Source organism: Arabidopsis lyrata (genome assembly GCF_000004255.2).
Source record: "Arabidopsis lyrata subsp. lyrata unplaced genomic scaffold ARALYscaffold_5, whole genome shotgun sequence".
Classification (NCBI taxonomy): domain Eukaryota; kingdom Viridiplantae; phylum Streptophyta; class Magnoliopsida; order Brassicales; family Brassicaceae; genus Arabidopsis; species Arabidopsis lyrata.
In genome coordinates this window covers 16,313,326-16,331,569 of record NW_003302551.1, presented here as the reverse complement: position 1 = coordinate 16,331,569, position 18,244 = coordinate 16,313,326, and the positions used below count along the sequence as shown (strand labels likewise).

The window sequence follows — 18,244 nt, the reverse complement described above, 5'->3', positions numbered from 1 at the left end:
TTCTTGAATTTTGTTATTTTGGGCCTTAATAAGTCAGAAAAAGAAGCCCAATAATCTAAAACCCATCATTTGTGGACTTTTCCACAACTTATCCAATGACGTGGCACATTTGTGACTTTTCCACCAACTATTTTTCGGGTTAATTAAAAAAGACTTCAAGAATTAATCAGTCCTTGTTTTCCGTCCTTAATCAATTTTACTTTCCCACCTATAGCATGAAATGAACCACGACGGTTGGATAAATTCAACGGCCAAAATATTGCCACGTGTAAGATCTTTATCTACATCCTCCAATCAACGGCCGAGTTCTGGTTAAGTTATAGCCAATTAGACTCACTCAGCTCATATTAGCCTTTTTGCTCTTTCTTTTCTTCTCCAACAAACCAACTTCAGCGACAAGATAACAAAACGCTTTCAGACGATCGGATAAAATGGCGGAGAAGAGCTTTAAGTACATCATCCTCGGCGGCGGTGTCTCAGCCGTTAGTATTTCTTCCTCCTTAAGTTTTTCAGTCATTAGCTTATTTCGATTTTGTGTTGCGAAATACCACAATTCTCATAATTGTTTTGGCTTTGAGTTCGTTATTGTTATTCAGATAGAGATTACGGTGATTGTTGTGATTCTGATTCGTAGATTTAAACGTCCGATCGGTGGCTCTGCTTCTAGTTTATAGAATCGTTGAGATAAATTTACAAATCGAAACTTGTTTTGAATCAAACAATCGCATGTTGATTGATCGATTTTGCGACGTAAACATGGATTTAATCTGGTTTCCTCTGCACAGATTGTAGTACCCTCAGGATCCTCTTTAGTTTCTACAGTTGTTTGTTTTAGCTCAGATTGATCGTAGAACATTGTCACATACAGTGTTAATGAAGAAAATTCCAATTGGAGTTAGTTAACAGAGAAATGTAGAGAAGCAAATGCAACTCTGATTTTGGATTTTGTTATTTCTTGTTCTCCGTTTTTGTGTGTAGGGATACGCAGCAAAGGAGTTTGCTAATCAAGGGGTTAAACCAGGGGAATTGGCTGTTATCTCGAAAGAGGCGGTAAGCTTCCTCTCGATTTGGAAAAATGTTATTATGCAGTGTGTCTTGTTACTTATGAGTTATGATCCTTATTTACTCAATATTTTTCTTAGGTGGCTCCATATGAACGCCCTGCACTTAGCAAGGGGTATTTGTTTCCTGAAGGTAAGACAATTTTCTGGTTTACTTTTCCAACTACAATGATTAGTTTTAATTTTCTGAAACTTGGTTTTGGGTTATGCTTTCTGTTCTGAAAAACAATTACGATCTTCTTTCTATTGCAGGTGCTGCTAGACTTCCAGGGTTCCATTGCTGTGTTGGTAGTGGTGGAGAAAAACTGCTTCCTGAATCCTACAAGCAGAAAGGTAATGAACTCTGTGCACATCACCAATATCAGTGCCCTGCTTATCTATGTAGTCCCATTGATCGATGATATATCTATCATCCCACGGAATTTCTTCAGCACTCTATTACTCTTTATGCAAGCTTAACTGATTACGCTATCATTGTGTTTGCAGGGATTGAGTTGATACTAAGTACAGAAATAGTGAAAGCTGATCTTGCGGCCAAGAGTCTTGTCAGTGCAGCAGGGGATGTCTTCAAGTATCAGACTCTCATAATTGCAACTGGTTCTACTGTAAAGACTGATATCCTTGCATTTCTACATCAGAAAGCTTCTTACAAATTCTTACTGGAGAGGAAACGTAACTCTTTACTACTTCCTTTGCAGGCTTTTCAGATTGACTGATTTTGGAGTAAAAGGTGCAGACTCTAAGAATATCCTCTATCTGAGAGAGATTGATGATGCCGACAAATTGGTTGAAGCAATTAAAGCAAAGAAAGGTGGAAAGGCTGTAGTTGTTGGCGGAGGTTACATTGGTCTTGAGCTTAGTGCAGCTTTGAGGATCAACAATTTTGATGTCACTATGGTTTTCCCTGAACCTTGGTGCAGTAAGTTGATTCATATCCTTTTGCACTTCGGTTATTCATATATGTATTACTTAGTTTAATTACACGTAATGAAAACCTAATTTTCACGCAGTGCCTAGGCTTTTCACCGCCGATATTGCTGCTTTCTATGAGACTTACTATACAAACAAGGGAGTGAAGATCATTAAAGGAACAGTGGCATCTGGGTTCACTGCTCAGCCAAATGGAGAGGTAAACCAAACAGACATTAGCTAATAGGAGTGGGCAATCTAATTTACGTTTTGACCAAAAAGAAAGAAACTAAAGTCTAAAACCAAATTACAATGTTATGTTATTAGGTTCGGTTTCGTTTGACGAATTGGATTAATTAGCTTTTCCAAATGGTCTCGGTGCAAATGTCTTACTTGTATTATTATTATCCTCCAGGTGAAGGAAGTACAACTTAAGGATGGGAGGACACTGGAAGCCGACATTGTGATAGTTGGGGTTGGTGCAAAACCATTGACATCCTTATTCAAGGGACAGGTCGAGGAAGACAAAGGTGGAATTAAGGTATCTATCTGTTTCGTGTGCACCTCTTCTTCTTCTCCCGTACCTTTCTGATTTTGCATCTTTTAACCACTTAACTGTTTCGCACAGACCGACGCATTCTTCAAAACAAGTGTTCCAGATGTCTATGCTGTTGGTGACGTTGCCACTTTCCCTTTGAAAATGTACGGAGACGTGAGAAGGGTCGAGCATGTTGACCATTCCCGCAAATCAGCAGAGCAAGCTGTTAAGGTAAATGATGCTTACAATAAGGCTGATATCGTTTAAAACACCAAAACTCTCGAGGCCTAAATCTTAGATGGTAACACACAGTTGTATATATCTGAAGAAGCGTTTATATATGTGATACATTGTGGCAGGCGATCAAAGCGGCTGAGGGAGGTGCAGCGGTGGAGGAATACGACTATCTTCCATTCTTCTACTCTCGCTCCTTTGACCTCTCGTGGCAGTTCTATGGAGACAACGTAGGAGACTCTGTGTTGTTCGGAGACAGCAATCCATCAAACCCAAAACCAAGATTTGGAGCATACTGGGTTCAAGGTGGTAAAGTGGTTGGAGCATTCATGGAGGGAGGTAGTGGAGACGAGAACAAGGCTTTGGCTAAAGTCGCCAAAGCTCGACCTTCTGCAGAGAGTCTTGACGAGCTCGTGAAACAAGGAATTTCCTTCGCAGCTAAGATCTGAGTTAAACACAACCACCAAACAAACTCGCTTTTTCTCTTCCATGTTAAAATAAAAACATGTTTAGCAAATATATTTAGTTTTAAGTACGTTTGCTAAAAATAAGTTGTGTGTTTGTATTGCCTCTCTAAAAACTCCATGAGAAGAGTCTACGGCAAAGGAAACCTGAACCACATTCACATTTTAGATCATGTGTTGGTTTTATGTATTTCAGTATTTGTCTTTGGTTTTCTTAATTCTCATGTGAACACGTCACCACTCCAAAAAAATGAAGGGAGTAGTAATTTACAATATGAAAGCAAATGGGCCTTCAAATATCAATTCGTAGACTCTAATGGGCATTGAACGGCCCTCTACTAGTTTTCTTAGAGTTATTTTCTTTTAACAAACTCATATTTAAAGATATTGATATGCATTAAGGTTGACATAGCAAACCTTATGTCACAAATATGTATGTACATATACACTTCAATCTACCAATTCGTTGTCAGTTAGTTTTGTGCTAGAAATTCATAAAATTTTAACATGATACTAGAGTCCATTTTGTTAGCCTAAATCGAATATACTACTGTGGAATTCAGTTAAACCTAATTCTTATATTAGTTATATTTAGTTAGGTCTAAGTTCATTTATAATGTGATATGTTGAACGCAAATATTGATTTATTTGATTGAAAAGATGAGATACTGTGATCGTCTGATACAGTTTTCATTTTGCTTCGCTTTTTGGATTTTCACTTTTTGTGGTAACAAGGATTGAACATAATTTTACTATCAGAAAAAAAAAAAATGTGAACAACATTTTAGGTTTTTCCTTGGTTCGATTTTGTTTTTGTTTTTAACAACTTTGTGGTTCTTTGAACGATACCAATTTGGACGCTATCATAAAACATTAAAACTAATAATAAGTGTTTTTTTTTTTTGTAATGGGAATAACCTTGGCTATTGGTTCACATGGGATGAGCCAAACCCTTATTAATTAGCATAACGAAAGATGTGATGCATATTCATAAAGTTTGTTGGTGGGGCAAACTCTACTAAGTATGGAGGTCATATTGTTAGGTCGTCGTCTTAAATTTTAAGAATTGACAATAAATAAGACAGTGAAGCTCACAACCAAAAGTATTCACCAGAATTTTTCATTTAATATCTATATGCTTAATTTGCGAGGAGGAGGACGAATAAATTGATTTTACGTGTCTACGTTTTTCCCCTAAAAAGACAACAAATATGGTGGGACATTTATGACTTAAAAAAAATCAACCTAATCCACTATTTATAATAGTTGTAAGTTTTTTTTCTTTGTCAACGAATTGCTGTAATTTTGTGTGTTTGCATATGACGTTTTTCAGAATTAACAAGTTAAATTTAAGAGACATACTTTTTATAATATATATTTTTAAAAAATATACTCATATATGTTGTCTATTTTTAATTATATCTATTTTCAAAAAAAAAAAAAATCTTAATTTTTTTTTTTTGCTAAAATAAATCTTACTATTGTTTATGGCAGCTTAAGGTGGTTTGATCTCCAAATCATCTTTATAAAGCATTTGAAAATCTTTATAAAATCCTATCAAAAGGTATAATTGAAAATGGATAACATATGTGTAAGAAAATATTTTTGAAATTCCCACAAAATTTTTATGATTAGTTTCAACTTTCAACGTTATTAATTACTATGTTAAAACAATTGATTTTATCTACGTAAACGTTTTTATTCAGAACACACAAATATTACAGGTACTTCAATTTTTACGATCAGTTTCAATGTTGCAAATCACTCACTGAACAAAACGCTTCAATAGATAAAACTTTTAAGATGTGGTGGTACAGAATCAACGACAAGGTACATTAAGTGTACGGCCTCACACACATTCATCTCTAATCATCTCATTATCGTCAAGGTTTTAAAACTTTCTACTAACATATAAACAAAAACAACGTTATTGTTTAGCTTTAGATAAGATGCGAAGATGTTTAAAGGTGGTATAAACTTTACACTTCTCTTGTAACTCAATTTATAGACATACTAATTAATGAACACCTTATTTTACATTGACATGTCTTTCTCATGGTTAAATGATTAAATCTTTTTTTTTTTCTTGACAACTTTGGATCGACAAAGCCCGATCAATAGCCAATCCCTACTACGCGGGGTAACGCGATTTAGTGGAGTCGAACTCCGGTGGGAAAAGCGGAGTCAAATAGACTTAACCACTTGACTAAAGACACATCCCCAAATAAAAAATGGTTAAATGATTAAATCTTTTTGTGGGCCAAATAAAAAAATTCACTGTCTGAGTGACATCATCGGAATATTGCATGCATTAATTAATGTGAAATTACTTAAAATGGCACAAATCTTTCATTTTATTACTAAACTAACACCTACTAAAGTAACAAAACTCACGAACGCTTTTAAAAGTGATGTTAGACTGGTCAGATTTTTTTATATCAGCCGATTTTGTTGAACATTTCAGCGAATTGGTGTTTGGAATGTGTTTTAAGTTTTAGTAATGTAGCTGGTATTTTTACTCGGTGTATATATGTAGTTCAATAATTGAGAAATCTGCGATTCGCTGCTAGTAGCCATGTGAAGTCGAGGACTATTTAGTCTACGACGCTTTATTCGAGTAAATAATGTGGAGTTCAAGCTCTCCTAAGTCCTAACAGACAAAGTTTTCCCAGCTGTACGAAGTGGAATAATTAGGTAGTCGGACAAATTGTTTATATCCATCGATATACTAATTATCCTTTTGAATTATATTATGCGCATTTGTCCTCGTGTTCTATATAAATTTCCTTGGGAAAAATAGTTTTATAGAGAAAGTACTTCGGTGGGTGATCTAAATATTTAAAGAGTCATGTATAAAGCAACGTAGATCATTGAACCTAACACATTCAAGTCTTTTGATTTAGAGATGGTTTATCTCTTTCAAATCCTAAATGGAATATTAAATATAATATCTTTTAGATATTTTATATGAATTGCTGGAAAAAATACACCACATTAAACCAAAACACCACCATATACCTATATAATCTATAGATCTTTGGTCTTTGGAGAAAGTGACCGTACGTACGTATACGAGTAGATCAATGTGATTCACATGCAAGCACGCAAAGAGATAAGAGTCGTTGGTAGTGGTCGTGATTCGTGCCCGTGCGAAGAAGTCAATCACGTGGACCACATGCTTCTTCCGACTACGTTCTACGTTTCTTCGTCACTCTTCAACCAAACAAATTTATATATCCTTTATTTTCTAGATATCCGTCAATAATCAATATTAATATATTGATTACTTTATACACTGTAGAAGAACCTAAAAAAAGAAGGTTCATGCATGCTTCTTGTCGATTACTAATATCTATATTTTAGGAGGATTCCTACACATTAGACTGGATTTAGCAAAATGTTCTGAAATTAATGGTTATACCGGTTACAATATTAAGTACACCAAACTTTCAATCCTCACAACTCTGATTATATTAGCATAGAAGATTTGTAACTCAAAAGAATAGATGTAGTCTATCGACTATATAACGTAGCATTACCTCGCATATGACAACGACGTCTAAACCACAACAGTTTAATTAAATTGTTAGTATAATTAAAATTAGACATAATTGAAACTAACCGACGACGAATTAGTTCCTACGTGCCGATCATGTCCACGTACGTTACATAAACTAATCATGGGCTGTAGCATTATATATAGATCTAAACGAACTAAATGTAACTAAATTGTCTTAGACCATTTCCAATGTCCACCTCTATATTTTCCTCTATTTTAGAGAAAATATATTTTAGAGGAGATTTTGCTCCAATGTATTTTTCTAAAATAGAGTAATTCCTCTAAAATAGAGAAGAAAGACATTGAATTACTCTATATACATTGGAGCAAAATCTTCTCTAAAATAGAATTTCTCTAAAATAAAGAAAAATATAGAGGTGGGCATTGGAGATGCTCTTAACAACGATTTTAGCTAATGTATTGAAACTCAATTTCTTTCAACTGGAACTACCTTGGAACCAAAGTCAACTTAGCCAACCTCCACGAAAGAATCCAACGTATGTCCATTTAGGTCAGGACTAGTTTGACAAATTTAGCGTATGCTCATTTGGTTAGTATTTATTCAAATATACTTTTTGATTATGAAAACTATGACATCTACTACTTGTAACATGACACATTGAGTTCGGATTCACGTCATCCATTGTTATTTGAATAATAATTTGTCTGAATCAAATACAAATTTTGTTTATATTGTGCAAATGTCATTCCATTGTGACAGCTAGAGAGAAGTACATAAGTTCAAATGTCCCTATAAAGATAAAATTCGGAATAAAACACGTTGAAGAATGAAGAATTACTCAAATCATGGTTTTAAAGATGTACTTTGGTTACGGTCTATTATTTTGTTGACTTATTTGTCATTTTTGACAAATCTTTCATGAGATATCTATTTAAGTCCGCATGATGAATACAAAATTCCTTTCATATTTCATCAAAATCATATGATGAAACCAATTATATAACATAAGGTGATTATAATAAGACATTAGTTTTGTGTTAGAATAAGATCCTATAATATATATATATATATATATATATATATATGTATGTGAAATAAGTATAGCTCAAACTATCATTGTGTATGTTTGATGTCTCGTCGTCTCTCTTCCGAACATCGAAACGTTCTTTTTTCCTTTTGCATAGTGCCATTTTTTGGAAGTCTTATTCCAATAGTAATCTAGTGATACTGGATAGTCGACCATTATTTCCGGTTTGACGCTTGTCACTTCCACGCGCGTGATTAACAATTTCATGTCGTTGTAATAATTATGACCAGAAAACAAAAGAAGGAACATAATGAAAATGATGATGGATATATGAAACTGCAGAAGTATAATCTTTTATTATAAGAAAACGAATAATCTCTTATACATAAGCCTGACATCGCATGTTTTCTGATGCACTTGTATTATGTAACAAGACCCATTTACAATTGATAAGTCATTTGGAGACCCACTAAACAGGAAAAAGTGAATATATTCCACCTTTTTTTTTCTTTCTTTCACTTTTGACGGAGTGAATATTCTACTTTATAAATCAGTAAGTAATATTCGATCGAAGATCAAATGTTTTTACGTGTGGATTGGATTCTAATGATCCTATATTCCTACTAATAAAAGTGTAAAATTGCTTTCATGACACATAGAATTTATATAATTTTAGTAGTCCGTGACTTAAGCAAAATATTACAGTATGTACAAAAATACGGAATGATGATCTTCAGTGACACAGTCACTATTAGAGCAAACGCAGTGGAGCATGTGTAATTGTGGATGTAAGTAATTGTTTATTGTTATAATTAAAAGAGAAAGAGAGAAAAGATAGAGAGAGATAGAGAGAAGAAATTTTTTTCTGTTTTTATAATACCTCACACTTGAGTGTAAGTCTACACCCAATTTTTGTTGAAAAGGTAACTTTTGCAATATTTCTCAATTGTTTATAACTAACACCCGAGTAACAAGTGTGCCACTGCGTTTGCTCTTATATTTAACTTCCTGGTAGATAGAGAGAGCCAGACATGTGTCTTTATGATGCTTTATGTATAGTGTTGTCATTCAAGTTATTTTCGCATACGTGTTATATTTCATATGCATTAATGAGCGTTCATCTACATTTTTTTTTGTTAAGGCTTTTCATTTACATTAATAGTTACGCTTACACATTTCACGTATCCACGTTTTTGTAATTGGATAAGAAAATGCAGGATCCAAACGAGTATGACCATGACTCCACTTACATTAGGCGCTTAACCTACATTGATAATTTTTTTTCTCAGCTAAACTGAATCAATGGAGTATATATTTAAAAAATTAACACCTAAGTACCTAACCTGCATTGATATTATTAACAAAATAAATCAATGACATCTGTATATTAATTAATTCTATACTCCAATAATCACCATCAACTGCGAACAAAAATAAAATGGCAATCTTACCTGTCTATATCCCACAAGGAAAACAGAATTAAAAAAAAACTTGTCAAAATGGGAAAAAGAAACAAAATTAGAAAATAAAGAAGTAATTAGGATATAAAGAAGAATGGGCCATTTATTTTCTATATATATAAATAAAATACATACAGATGACACAACACTGATAGCAGAACAAACACATTTGGATATTTCTTCTTCTCTCTCTCAATATTCACAAATCCTCCATTTTCTCTGAGTTTCGTTTCTTCTTCAGACAGTAACATCCAAGTGAGATAATCCTCTCTTTGGTCTGACTTAGTTACTCAGAGAAGAAGATGCAGGTAGTCGCCAACTTCGATTTCCAGTCTTCGCCGTTCTCACACGGCGCCGGAGAGATCCTCATTTCTCCGGTAGACCGTTGTGAGATATCCTCACACGGCGACGCTCTTGAAGGCGCGTGTGACGACTCGAGTAGATTGGCGGCGGTGAAATTACAGAAGGTCTACAGAAGTTATCGTACGCGGCGTAGATTAGCAGACTCTGTCGTTGTCGCCGAAGAGCTCTGGTAAATTAATTATAAACACTGATTAAATTTTAATTAGATTAGTATGAGTCATTAACGTGTTGATTAATGATGGTAAAAAGGTGGCAAGCGATGGATTATGCGAGGCTTAATCATAGTACGATCTCGTTTTTCGATTACTCGAGACCTGAAACTGCTGTTTCTAGGTGGAATCGTGTGAGCTTGAATGCTTCTAAGGTTTGTCTTTTATTTTATTTTTGTTATTAAAAAATTCGTTGAGCTTTGAGATTTTATTTGCTTATAATTCCCTAAGTTCAACGTTTTTTCACAAAATTTCTAGTTGAACTTTATGATTTCTTTTCCTTAATATATCACTGAATGTTGAGTCGCCTTTTGATTAAAATTAAGAAGAAAATATGTGAAGATTAAATTTCACAAAAGATATTATTGTAAGAAAAAAATAATATCCACTTGGTTAATTGGTTTTGTAATCTTGTGGTTTGGTTATGGGTTTAGGTGGGGAAGGGTCTGTCTATAGTGGACAAAGCTCAGAAATTGGCCTTTCAGCATTGGATTGAAGCTGTAATTCCTTTTTTACCCTTTTTCCTACAAATTTCATTTTTTTTTGTTTGTGTTAATATTCTGATCAAATGTAAAAACAAGACTCAAAATATGAAATTTTTGAAAATCAGATTGATCCTCGACACCGGTATGGACACAATCTGCATAAATACTATGAAGAATGGTGTAAAGCTGATGCTGGTCAGCCATTCTTTTACTGGTATGACTATCTAATGTTCATTTTGTTAGTATTTCTTGTAGTTCAAGAATCTTTTTTAGGTGATAATTCTTATTTTCGTTTTTTTTTTTTTTGGTTGCAGGTTGGATGTTGGAGAAGGGATTGATCTGGATCTTAACGAATGTCCGAGGTCGAAGCTTAAGCAGGAATGCATTAGATATCTTGGACCTGTATGTGCCATTTTTTCTCTTTTGTCAATTTTGTTTTTACATGTTTTTGGGGATTTCTCATATAAGTTTTTTTTGGGTATCAGCAAGAGAGGGAAGAGTATGAGTATGTGATCATAGAAGGGAAGATTGTTCACAAGTTAACCGGAAAGTTTCTACACACGATGCATGGATCTGAGGGAACAAAATGGATCTTTGTTATGAGTACTTTCAAGAAACTCTATGCTGGTCTGGTAAGTTAAAAACTGTTATATCTTTAAATTGGTTATGAGTTGATATTAGTATTGAAAAAGATTCATAATGGTTCTTTTCTTGGTTTATGTTTACTTCAGAAAAAGAAAGGAAAGTTCCATCACTCTAGCTTTTTGGCTGGAGGAGCAACATTAGCCGCCGGGAGGGTGATTGTTGACAATGGAGTTCTCAAGGTAATTTAATAAGGCCAAGTCTTTTTCTTAGAGCGGTTGAGATACATATTCATTCATATCAACTTTGTTATGTCTACCTTTTGTGATTTCTCTGTTTGATCGTTCTGTCTCCTGTTTTTTCTCAAGACAATCTCTGCATATAGCGGACATTACAGGCCGTCAGATGATAGCCTCGACACATTTCTCGGGTTTCTCAGAGAGAACACAGTGAACCTAGACGATGTTGAGGTAAACCCTTGTTTTACTCAACGCACTAAAATCTTCTTGATTTTATTTATAGACTAGTTTAGGTTGTTCTAATCTTGGTTGCTGAATGATATCATTAACTAGAGTTTGGTTGTTTAGAGCACTTGACAGCTAATATATCTATGTATGTGTAGGTGCATAAAGCTAGTGAAGATTCAGACAACTACGATGATTATGCGAAATCCAACGGAGGATCTGAACCGGAACTCTTAAAGAAAGAGAACACCACATTCCAAGTAGAGACTGAAACAGATGAGAACAGTAACGGAACAGTCGGAACACTTGAGGAGGCGAAGCGGAGTAGTTACCAGAGGACACTCTCAGGTGGACTTGAGAGTCCAAAAGCTAACGTACCGCAGAAATCGATGCTACTAAGGATAAACTCGAAGAAACAGTCGAAATCTTTACAGTTGGGTCATCAGCTGACACTGAAATGGTCGACAGGAGCTGGTCCAAGAATCGGTTGTGCAGCTGATTATCCGGTTCAGCTTAGAACACAAGCTTTGGAGTTTGTTAACTTGTCTCCTAGATACCGGAGTAGCAGACTTTCTCCGACCGGGAAGCTTGATGTCTGATCATATGTTAGTAGTTAATCAGAATCTTTCTTCTGTAACTTAATGTGTGAGTTCTCTATCTAAGGTTTTTGTTGTTTTCTTTGCACCTGAATGATTGTGAATCAGAAGTCAGAGAATGAGAGATGTGTTTTATGTGTAAAAGCTACTTTCACTGATAATGAAGAGAACGGTTACAGACTTACAGTTTTTAGTCAATCGCTTACTTTATTCTACAAGTTTCATAAGAAAATCCATAGCGAAAAATTAACAAACTTATCTTAAGTTATGATGTAATTTATTTAATTTGGAGTAAAAATTACATAAGGAATCAATAATTTTTCATTTTTTGATATCAAAGGAGTAAAAATTTGTTACAAAAGCCATCATCTGTTATATCTTATGACATCACTGATTATAGTATTAGACTATTAGAAAATGTTGTTCTGTCTCTTTTTGTAACAAGAAATAAATTATTAAGTCATCTATTTCGTAATATATATATTTATTTAAATTAATTTTGAGCCAATTAGATATTTTTAAATTGCATAATTCATGATGTCAAAAAAATAAAAATTGCACAATTCCTAACAATTAAGAATGTGGGAAATGGGCCCAATAAGCCCAATTAAGAAATATCCAATCTGGAATTCGATTTACTAAAAACGTTGAGGCAAATAAACAGAGAGAAAGAAAGATCGAGATTGGCGTTAATGGATTATCAGCAAAAGCCGCCGCCGTCTTCTGACCCTTCGCCGTCTCCTCCTGACCGTCCACCGGGAATTACATCACCGGAAACGCCCTCGAACAATCAGAATCATGACATAGAGGACATTATGGCTTGCGTCACGGCTTTGGAAGCTGCTCTGTTGCCATGTTTACCCGCGAGGGAGCTTCAAGCAATCGACCGCTCTCCTCATCCTTCTCATCAAAGTCAGTCCCTTTTCTACTCTCCATCTTGAATTATTTATAGTCTCGGTTCTTCATACCAATTTCACCTTCTAGGGTTTTGGTTTGTGTTATTTCATAATACTGTAGTTTGAAGTCTTGTTGAGTGTAGAAAAGCAGTGACTTGTTGTCTAGTGATGATAGTTTGGAAGTTTTGTTTGTTTCTCTGCTGGAGAATATCATTTAGATAGCTCTTGTTTAGTTCACTTGCTTAACTTATGATCTAAGTGAATTTGTGCTTAGAATTCAGTTTAAACCGAAGCTTTGATCCTGATTTGATTCCATATTCGATATTCTAGCTTGCTCGTTGATCTTAATGATTTGATTTGTGGATTGAATCGAGGGAAAGGGCTAATTTCTTAATTCCCCTCACTGAACTCTGCAGTTGATGTTGAGCGGCACGCCAGAGATTTCATGGAAGCTGCGAAAAAGCTCCAGCTTTACTTCATGGGATTGAAGCGAGAAGATCGCTCGCCCACAAGAGCTGAAAGCCTTAGAAAGGTTCAGCTTTGGTTCACTTCAAAATCCGCCATTGTGAAATCCCAAACCCAATTTTTGTCTTGACCAGTTTCTGTTCTTTAACAGGAGATTGCAGTAATGGAGGAAGAGCTTCAGACAAAGGATGAGCTTATAAAGAAGCACTCAAGGCTTTTCCAAGAATCGCAGAAGCTAGTGAAAGAACAGATTGAGAAACACAGAGTTGAGCTGGAGAAAGTATAACAACATCTCAATCTAACTATTTTGTTCTTGTTCTTATATGGATTTAAGTTAGTTTCAATAGTAAATAATGTAACTCTACTCATTATTCATCCATTTATGTCTATTTTACATTGCAAGAGTAAAATATGCAGACAAAAGGCAGACTGTACCTGCAAATCCACATTTCTTACAAAACGTGCACATACACTTATTATTGTTTGCGGCTTTTTCTTTTCTCTAGAGTTGTATAAGTCCATAGATTCATTTACATGGAAACTTAGAAGAAGCTACTCATAGAAAGAGAGTCTCTTGGCTGTGCTGATAACTTCACTCATATATCCATATGATGACCACTTGTGTTGGGTGGTTGGCTTTCCAAAGGCATGTACTGTGCCATGATCCCTCTAATTTCCGCATCCATGTAACTCTGCATAATTTCGATTGTTACTTAGCGTCTATCTAGACAGCAAAAAACTTCGTATATTGTAATATGATAACAAGACCAGAGTAAAGAACATCATATACCCTGATTCTGTATTTGTAGACTGCATATCCAGAAAGACCTGCAACACCCACTCCGATTATAAGAAACCACAAAAAGCTCCAGCTGAGTTTTGTGGTTCCAACTTTGCCTGAACCTACACATTCACCAGATTCAAAAGCAGAAAATCAATCTGATTAATGACTCCAAATTAAGTATGGGCCTAGGAGGAAGGAAGATCTCTTTTCGTTTACCTATGCAAGTGTCGTGCTCACGCATGTAAAGCAAACCATTGCTGCAGCTGCATTCATAACTTCCCCATGTGTTTTTACATTTGCACTCTGGGCACTGGCACACCGTTTTTTCTTTGCACTCGTCCACATCTAACACATTTAATCAAAAGAATATGATTATGAATTTGAACTCTACGTTTTATCAATGATCTCACTTCTTTGATTGATTACAACCCAAAATTTCACTGATATTTGTGTATCTGAACAGAATATTCTATACCAACATGCATGCATGTAAACAATAAGCTTAATAGCATGGTACTAGTGATGCCTGCCAAATAATAAATCGTCATAGAGCTCCCTATGCAAATAAAACACTACCTAGCAGTAATATGTAAGTATCCCAAATTTTCATGCTAATCAAAAGGAACAGAATGCATATATACTACAGCTACTTCACAAATATTAATATCTTCATGCAAACGCCATTTTCAAGTATGAATACTCCTTCTGTTTCTTAAAAATAGATGTTTTAGACTTCAAAATCGTTGTTATACGCTAAAACAGCACTAGACTCAGTATGATACTATGATGTAGATGTTTTCTAATAGTGCTTCGTCACACATGGTTAGAATCTATATGCAAGTAGACCACATGTAATTTATATGCTAGTAAACATTACTTAATAATAAGTACCTTCACAGCTCTTCACTCCATCGCCCTTGAACCCATGTGGGCATTTGCAATCCTTTGAATGATCATCCTGAAAAATCCATTTCAAGAACGAAAGAAGTTTTATTTTAGGCTATGAAGATAATTGTTCAAAAACATTGACATAGAAGACGAAATACTTACTACGCAAGCAGAGTAAGTGAAGCCACCTCGGGATTCTCTCCAGCATCCTCCATTGTTGATACCACAATGTAAAGCTCCAGAGGCTGCCAAGTGAAATAACATTGAGAGCACCACATACATATGGATACAGAAATAGTACCTTAACAAAGATTTTAGTAAGAAAACTTATGTTTTACGCAAAGGGGAAAAATCTGTAGAACGTTTTGGAACATTGCTTTTCACAGCAAGCAAAAAACCAAAATCTTCACTTTTCCACTCAGTTCTATGATTGAATATCCTCAAGTTTAAACTTTTTCAATGAAAAATTTAATCAGTGGATTTTACAAGTTTATTTATCAATCTTTATATCATTGTCACGTGGAATCAACCATCTAATTTGATTCCAAGAAAATATCGACAAGGGACGAATTTGAGTAGTGCTTGACTACCAGTAACAGAAATACTTGAATTAGAATAGACGAACTAAGAAGAGGCTATGGCATTCTTCTGTATCTTGTTTCACACAAAACATGTCAAGCTACACAAATAAAAAATAATTTACCTTTGCAGTGAGTGTAACCGTCACCAACAAATTTCACACCTTGAACAGTAGGGCACTCACACAATCTTCCCCTAAAAGTATCCTAAAATGTCGATTCATACCAAAATAAGAGTATTCAGTCATAGTAGCAACAACAAAACCAAAAGTTAGGTAAAAAAAAATAGCATGCCCAAATGATACCCGGCATGCAGTAATGTTGGCAGATTTATCTTGCCAGCATCCACCGTTGTTTTCCAAACATTCATTAGTTTCCAAATCTGCAAAAACCAGAAGCATATCTGAAAACTGTCCTCCCCCTCCCTCATTATACAATAGATAAAGTAATCAAGGATAACTCTAATGCCAAGTTTAGAAAGAAATTATTTTAACATAGAGTTGCTGATAAAAAAATAGAGTTGCAAATGTCGTGGATAATAGAACCTTCAGTAAGACAGATAGCTGGTTCTGTTGACTCTTGAAAACCCGAACACATAGCTTTAAGCACTGCCCCTTTTTCCAATTTACCTAAAAGCATGAAAGATAATTCAATAAGCAAAAAATTAAGTAAGACGCTGTACAAAGGGAGGAAAAACTGACGAGTCAGCATTTCCTCAATACCTCTGTATTGTCTGTTGTTCACGACAAGAGTTGGGAGTATAGTCACGTCTCCACGGGAACCTTTGCCTATCTGAAATAGAATCATTTTAAGAACACATAAATCAATGGAGAATATATGGCAACTTAAAACCAACAAGATCTAGAAAAGACGTGTAAGAGCCAATTGGTTGCAAAAAGGTAAACCTGGGACTCCTGCTCTGCTTTAAGAACTGGGTTCTCCACATCTGCTTCAGGGTCTCCGATACACTTGTCCACCTTCTTGAGATCAATGCCTGAATGCATATAAAACAAAATAATTCCAAAATAAGCCACTTTGAGCTGATAGTCAGAAAATTTAGGATGAAAATGCACAAACTTGAAAGTAACAAAATATCCAACTGGTGAATATAAGGCTTCAAGAAGGCCATACAAGGTAAGGTGATTGACATCAATCAGTGCTGATAGCCGAAATACTATTCAGTTTCCAGACTAATGTCCAGCCACAGATAATGAGTCAATTAAATGATATCAGAGGAGCAAAGACCATGGGAGTAATGAAGCATTAAACTCACCAAGGGACTTAATAATTTCATCTGCGCATTCCTTGGTGTACTTCTTCTCCTTCATTGGACACCGGATGGCAAAGTCAGTCACATAGTCCCACCAGACCCAAGGCTTACCGCTCTCATTCATCACTCTGTAGACGCAAGCCTGGCGTAGATTCTGAACGACAACATCCTTTCCATCATACCCTTTTGTAAAATCCTGCTCAGGATCAGGCGCACAGTACCTTCCATGGTTGATGCACTGAGACTTGCACTGTTTACTCAGCGTAAAAGCTTCAGGACAGTACCAGGTGATATAATGTGGCGTGAACTGAGTATGCCCACCTTTCTCAAGAATCTGAGCAGCTCCTTTAAAATTCTTAAGAAACTCAATCTGAGTATCACACTTCTTCCCACACTCGTCATTGCTATTAGTCCACAATTCATACTCTACACGCTCATCAGGATGCGGAACAGACTCAGTCCAGTCTAGTTTCATGTTAACCATGTCACCACCAGAAAGCGCAGACTTTATACTGTCTCCCAATGTTTTAGTAATGAGAGCAGAAGGAATAGTAATGTTTTGAAGATAATCCGCATCAGATTTATCTTCTTCAGGTGTATCCATTGTAATCAATGGCTCAACTTTACTATCAGCTACAAGAATCGCAGCTGCTCCAGCTTGTTGAGCTATCCATGCTTTCAAAGTGAAATAACAATCTGAAAACAAAATTCAGTTCCACAATTGAATCAAAAACAGATCTTTTGAATCCCCAATTAAGGGAAAAACTAAAAAGGGAAGAACTTTGATTTGGAAATCGAAATCGAACCTCCACGATCGATAAGGACAAAAGTGGGTAATCGTCCAGGTTTAGATTTGAAGGAGATATCGAAATCGCTGTAGCTTTTACAAGCTTTCTGATTGGATTTAGGATAGACGACGGTGCCGACTAAAGTACCACCGTATTGAGGAACTCCGAAATTCCCAATGGCACATTCGTAAATACCTTTGATCGAATCAGGTGATGTAACTTTGAGATTGTTCTTCTCCACAACGAATCTACCCATTGATAGATTCAAGATCAGAAGAAACGAGAGAGTGAAAAACCCTAGCTTCATGATTCCAAAGTTCCTTCCTTTAGAACTTACCCAATTGATTGAAAGAGATAAAGATCAGAGATTTTGCTAATTAAGATCCGAAACCCTAGAACGAAGATTTCGAGGCGAAATGTACGAAGCTTTATTTGAATCGTGTGAAGGAAGTGAACAGTTTAAGAGAGTTAAGAGTCTTCTAAGTTAAGGAAGAGAAGAAAGATTTAATCTAATGGATAAATTATGGTAATTAGGATTTTAGATTCATGAATGTTAGAGTAATTTTATTAATTAGTTTTAAGTATGGAGAAGGGTTTATCACTTTATTGAATTGTTCTTCTTTGTCGTTTCAGGAACGTGGATTATTGAAAAACAGTTTATA

The 18,244-nt window shown here is 35.3% G+C and overlaps 4 protein-coding genes across 4 annotated transcripts; 3 read left to right on the top strand and 1 right to left on the bottom strand.

The window, feature by feature from the left end:
- The first annotated feature begins 338 nt into the window (after positions 1–338).
- LOC9313959 (monodehydroascorbate reductase 1, peroxisomal) lies at positions 339–3,411 on the top strand. The gene is made up of 10 exons (XM_021025723.1): positions 339–482; positions 979–1,050; positions 1,143–1,194; positions 1,314–1,394; positions 1,548–1,667; positions 1,762–1,980; positions 2,072–2,190; positions 2,386–2,511; positions 2,599–2,739; positions 2,868–3,411. Exons 1-10 carry the CDS (start codon positions 432–434, stop codon positions 3,189–3,191), a joined length of 1,305 nt encoding a protein of 434 aa, XP_020881382.1. The 5' UTR covers positions 339–431; the 3' UTR covers positions 3,192–3,411.
- A 5,932-nt stretch (positions 3,412–9,343) lies between these two features.
- Positions 9,344–12,097, top strand: LOC110228383 (IQ domain-containing protein IQM3). Its single transcript, XM_021025722.1, has 9 exons — positions 9,344–9,746; positions 9,827–9,941; positions 10,221–10,286; positions 10,397–10,485; positions 10,586–10,673; positions 10,757–10,903; positions 11,003–11,095; positions 11,222–11,323; positions 11,476–12,097. The coding sequence occupies exons 1-9, from the start codon at positions 9,517–9,519 to the stop codon at positions 11,914–11,916; spliced, it is 1,371 nt and encodes a 456-aa protein (XP_020881381.1). The 5' UTR covers positions 9,344–9,516; the 3' UTR covers positions 11,917–12,097.
- Positions 12,098–12,558: 461 nt separating this feature from the next.
- LOC9312239 (mediator of RNA polymerase II transcription subunit 28) lies at positions 12,559–13,684 on the top strand. The gene is made up of 3 exons (XM_002877844.2): positions 12,559–12,825; positions 13,226–13,341; positions 13,426–13,684. The coding sequence occupies exons 1-3, from the start codon at positions 12,606–12,608 to the stop codon at positions 13,558–13,560; spliced, it is 471 nt and encodes a 156-aa protein (XP_002877890.1). The 5' UTR covers positions 12,559–12,605; the 3' UTR covers positions 13,561–13,684.
- LOC9312238 (vacuolar-sorting receptor 1) lies at positions 13,626–18,100 on the bottom strand. The gene is made up of 12 exons (XM_002876124.2): positions 17,601–18,100; positions 16,798–17,490; positions 16,430–16,518; positions 16,247–16,316; positions 16,070–16,153; positions 15,830–15,906; positions 15,650–15,731; positions 15,109–15,191; positions 14,950–15,016; positions 14,275–14,403; positions 14,065–14,177; positions 13,626–13,966 (listed from the first exon to the last, which is right to left on the bottom strand). Exons 1-12 carry the CDS (start codon positions 17,887–17,889, stop codon positions 13,871–13,873), a joined length of 1,872 nt encoding a protein of 623 aa, XP_002876170.1. The 5' UTR covers positions 17,890–18,100; the 3' UTR covers positions 13,626–13,870.
- Between the last annotated feature and the right edge of the window lie 144 nt (positions 18,101–18,244).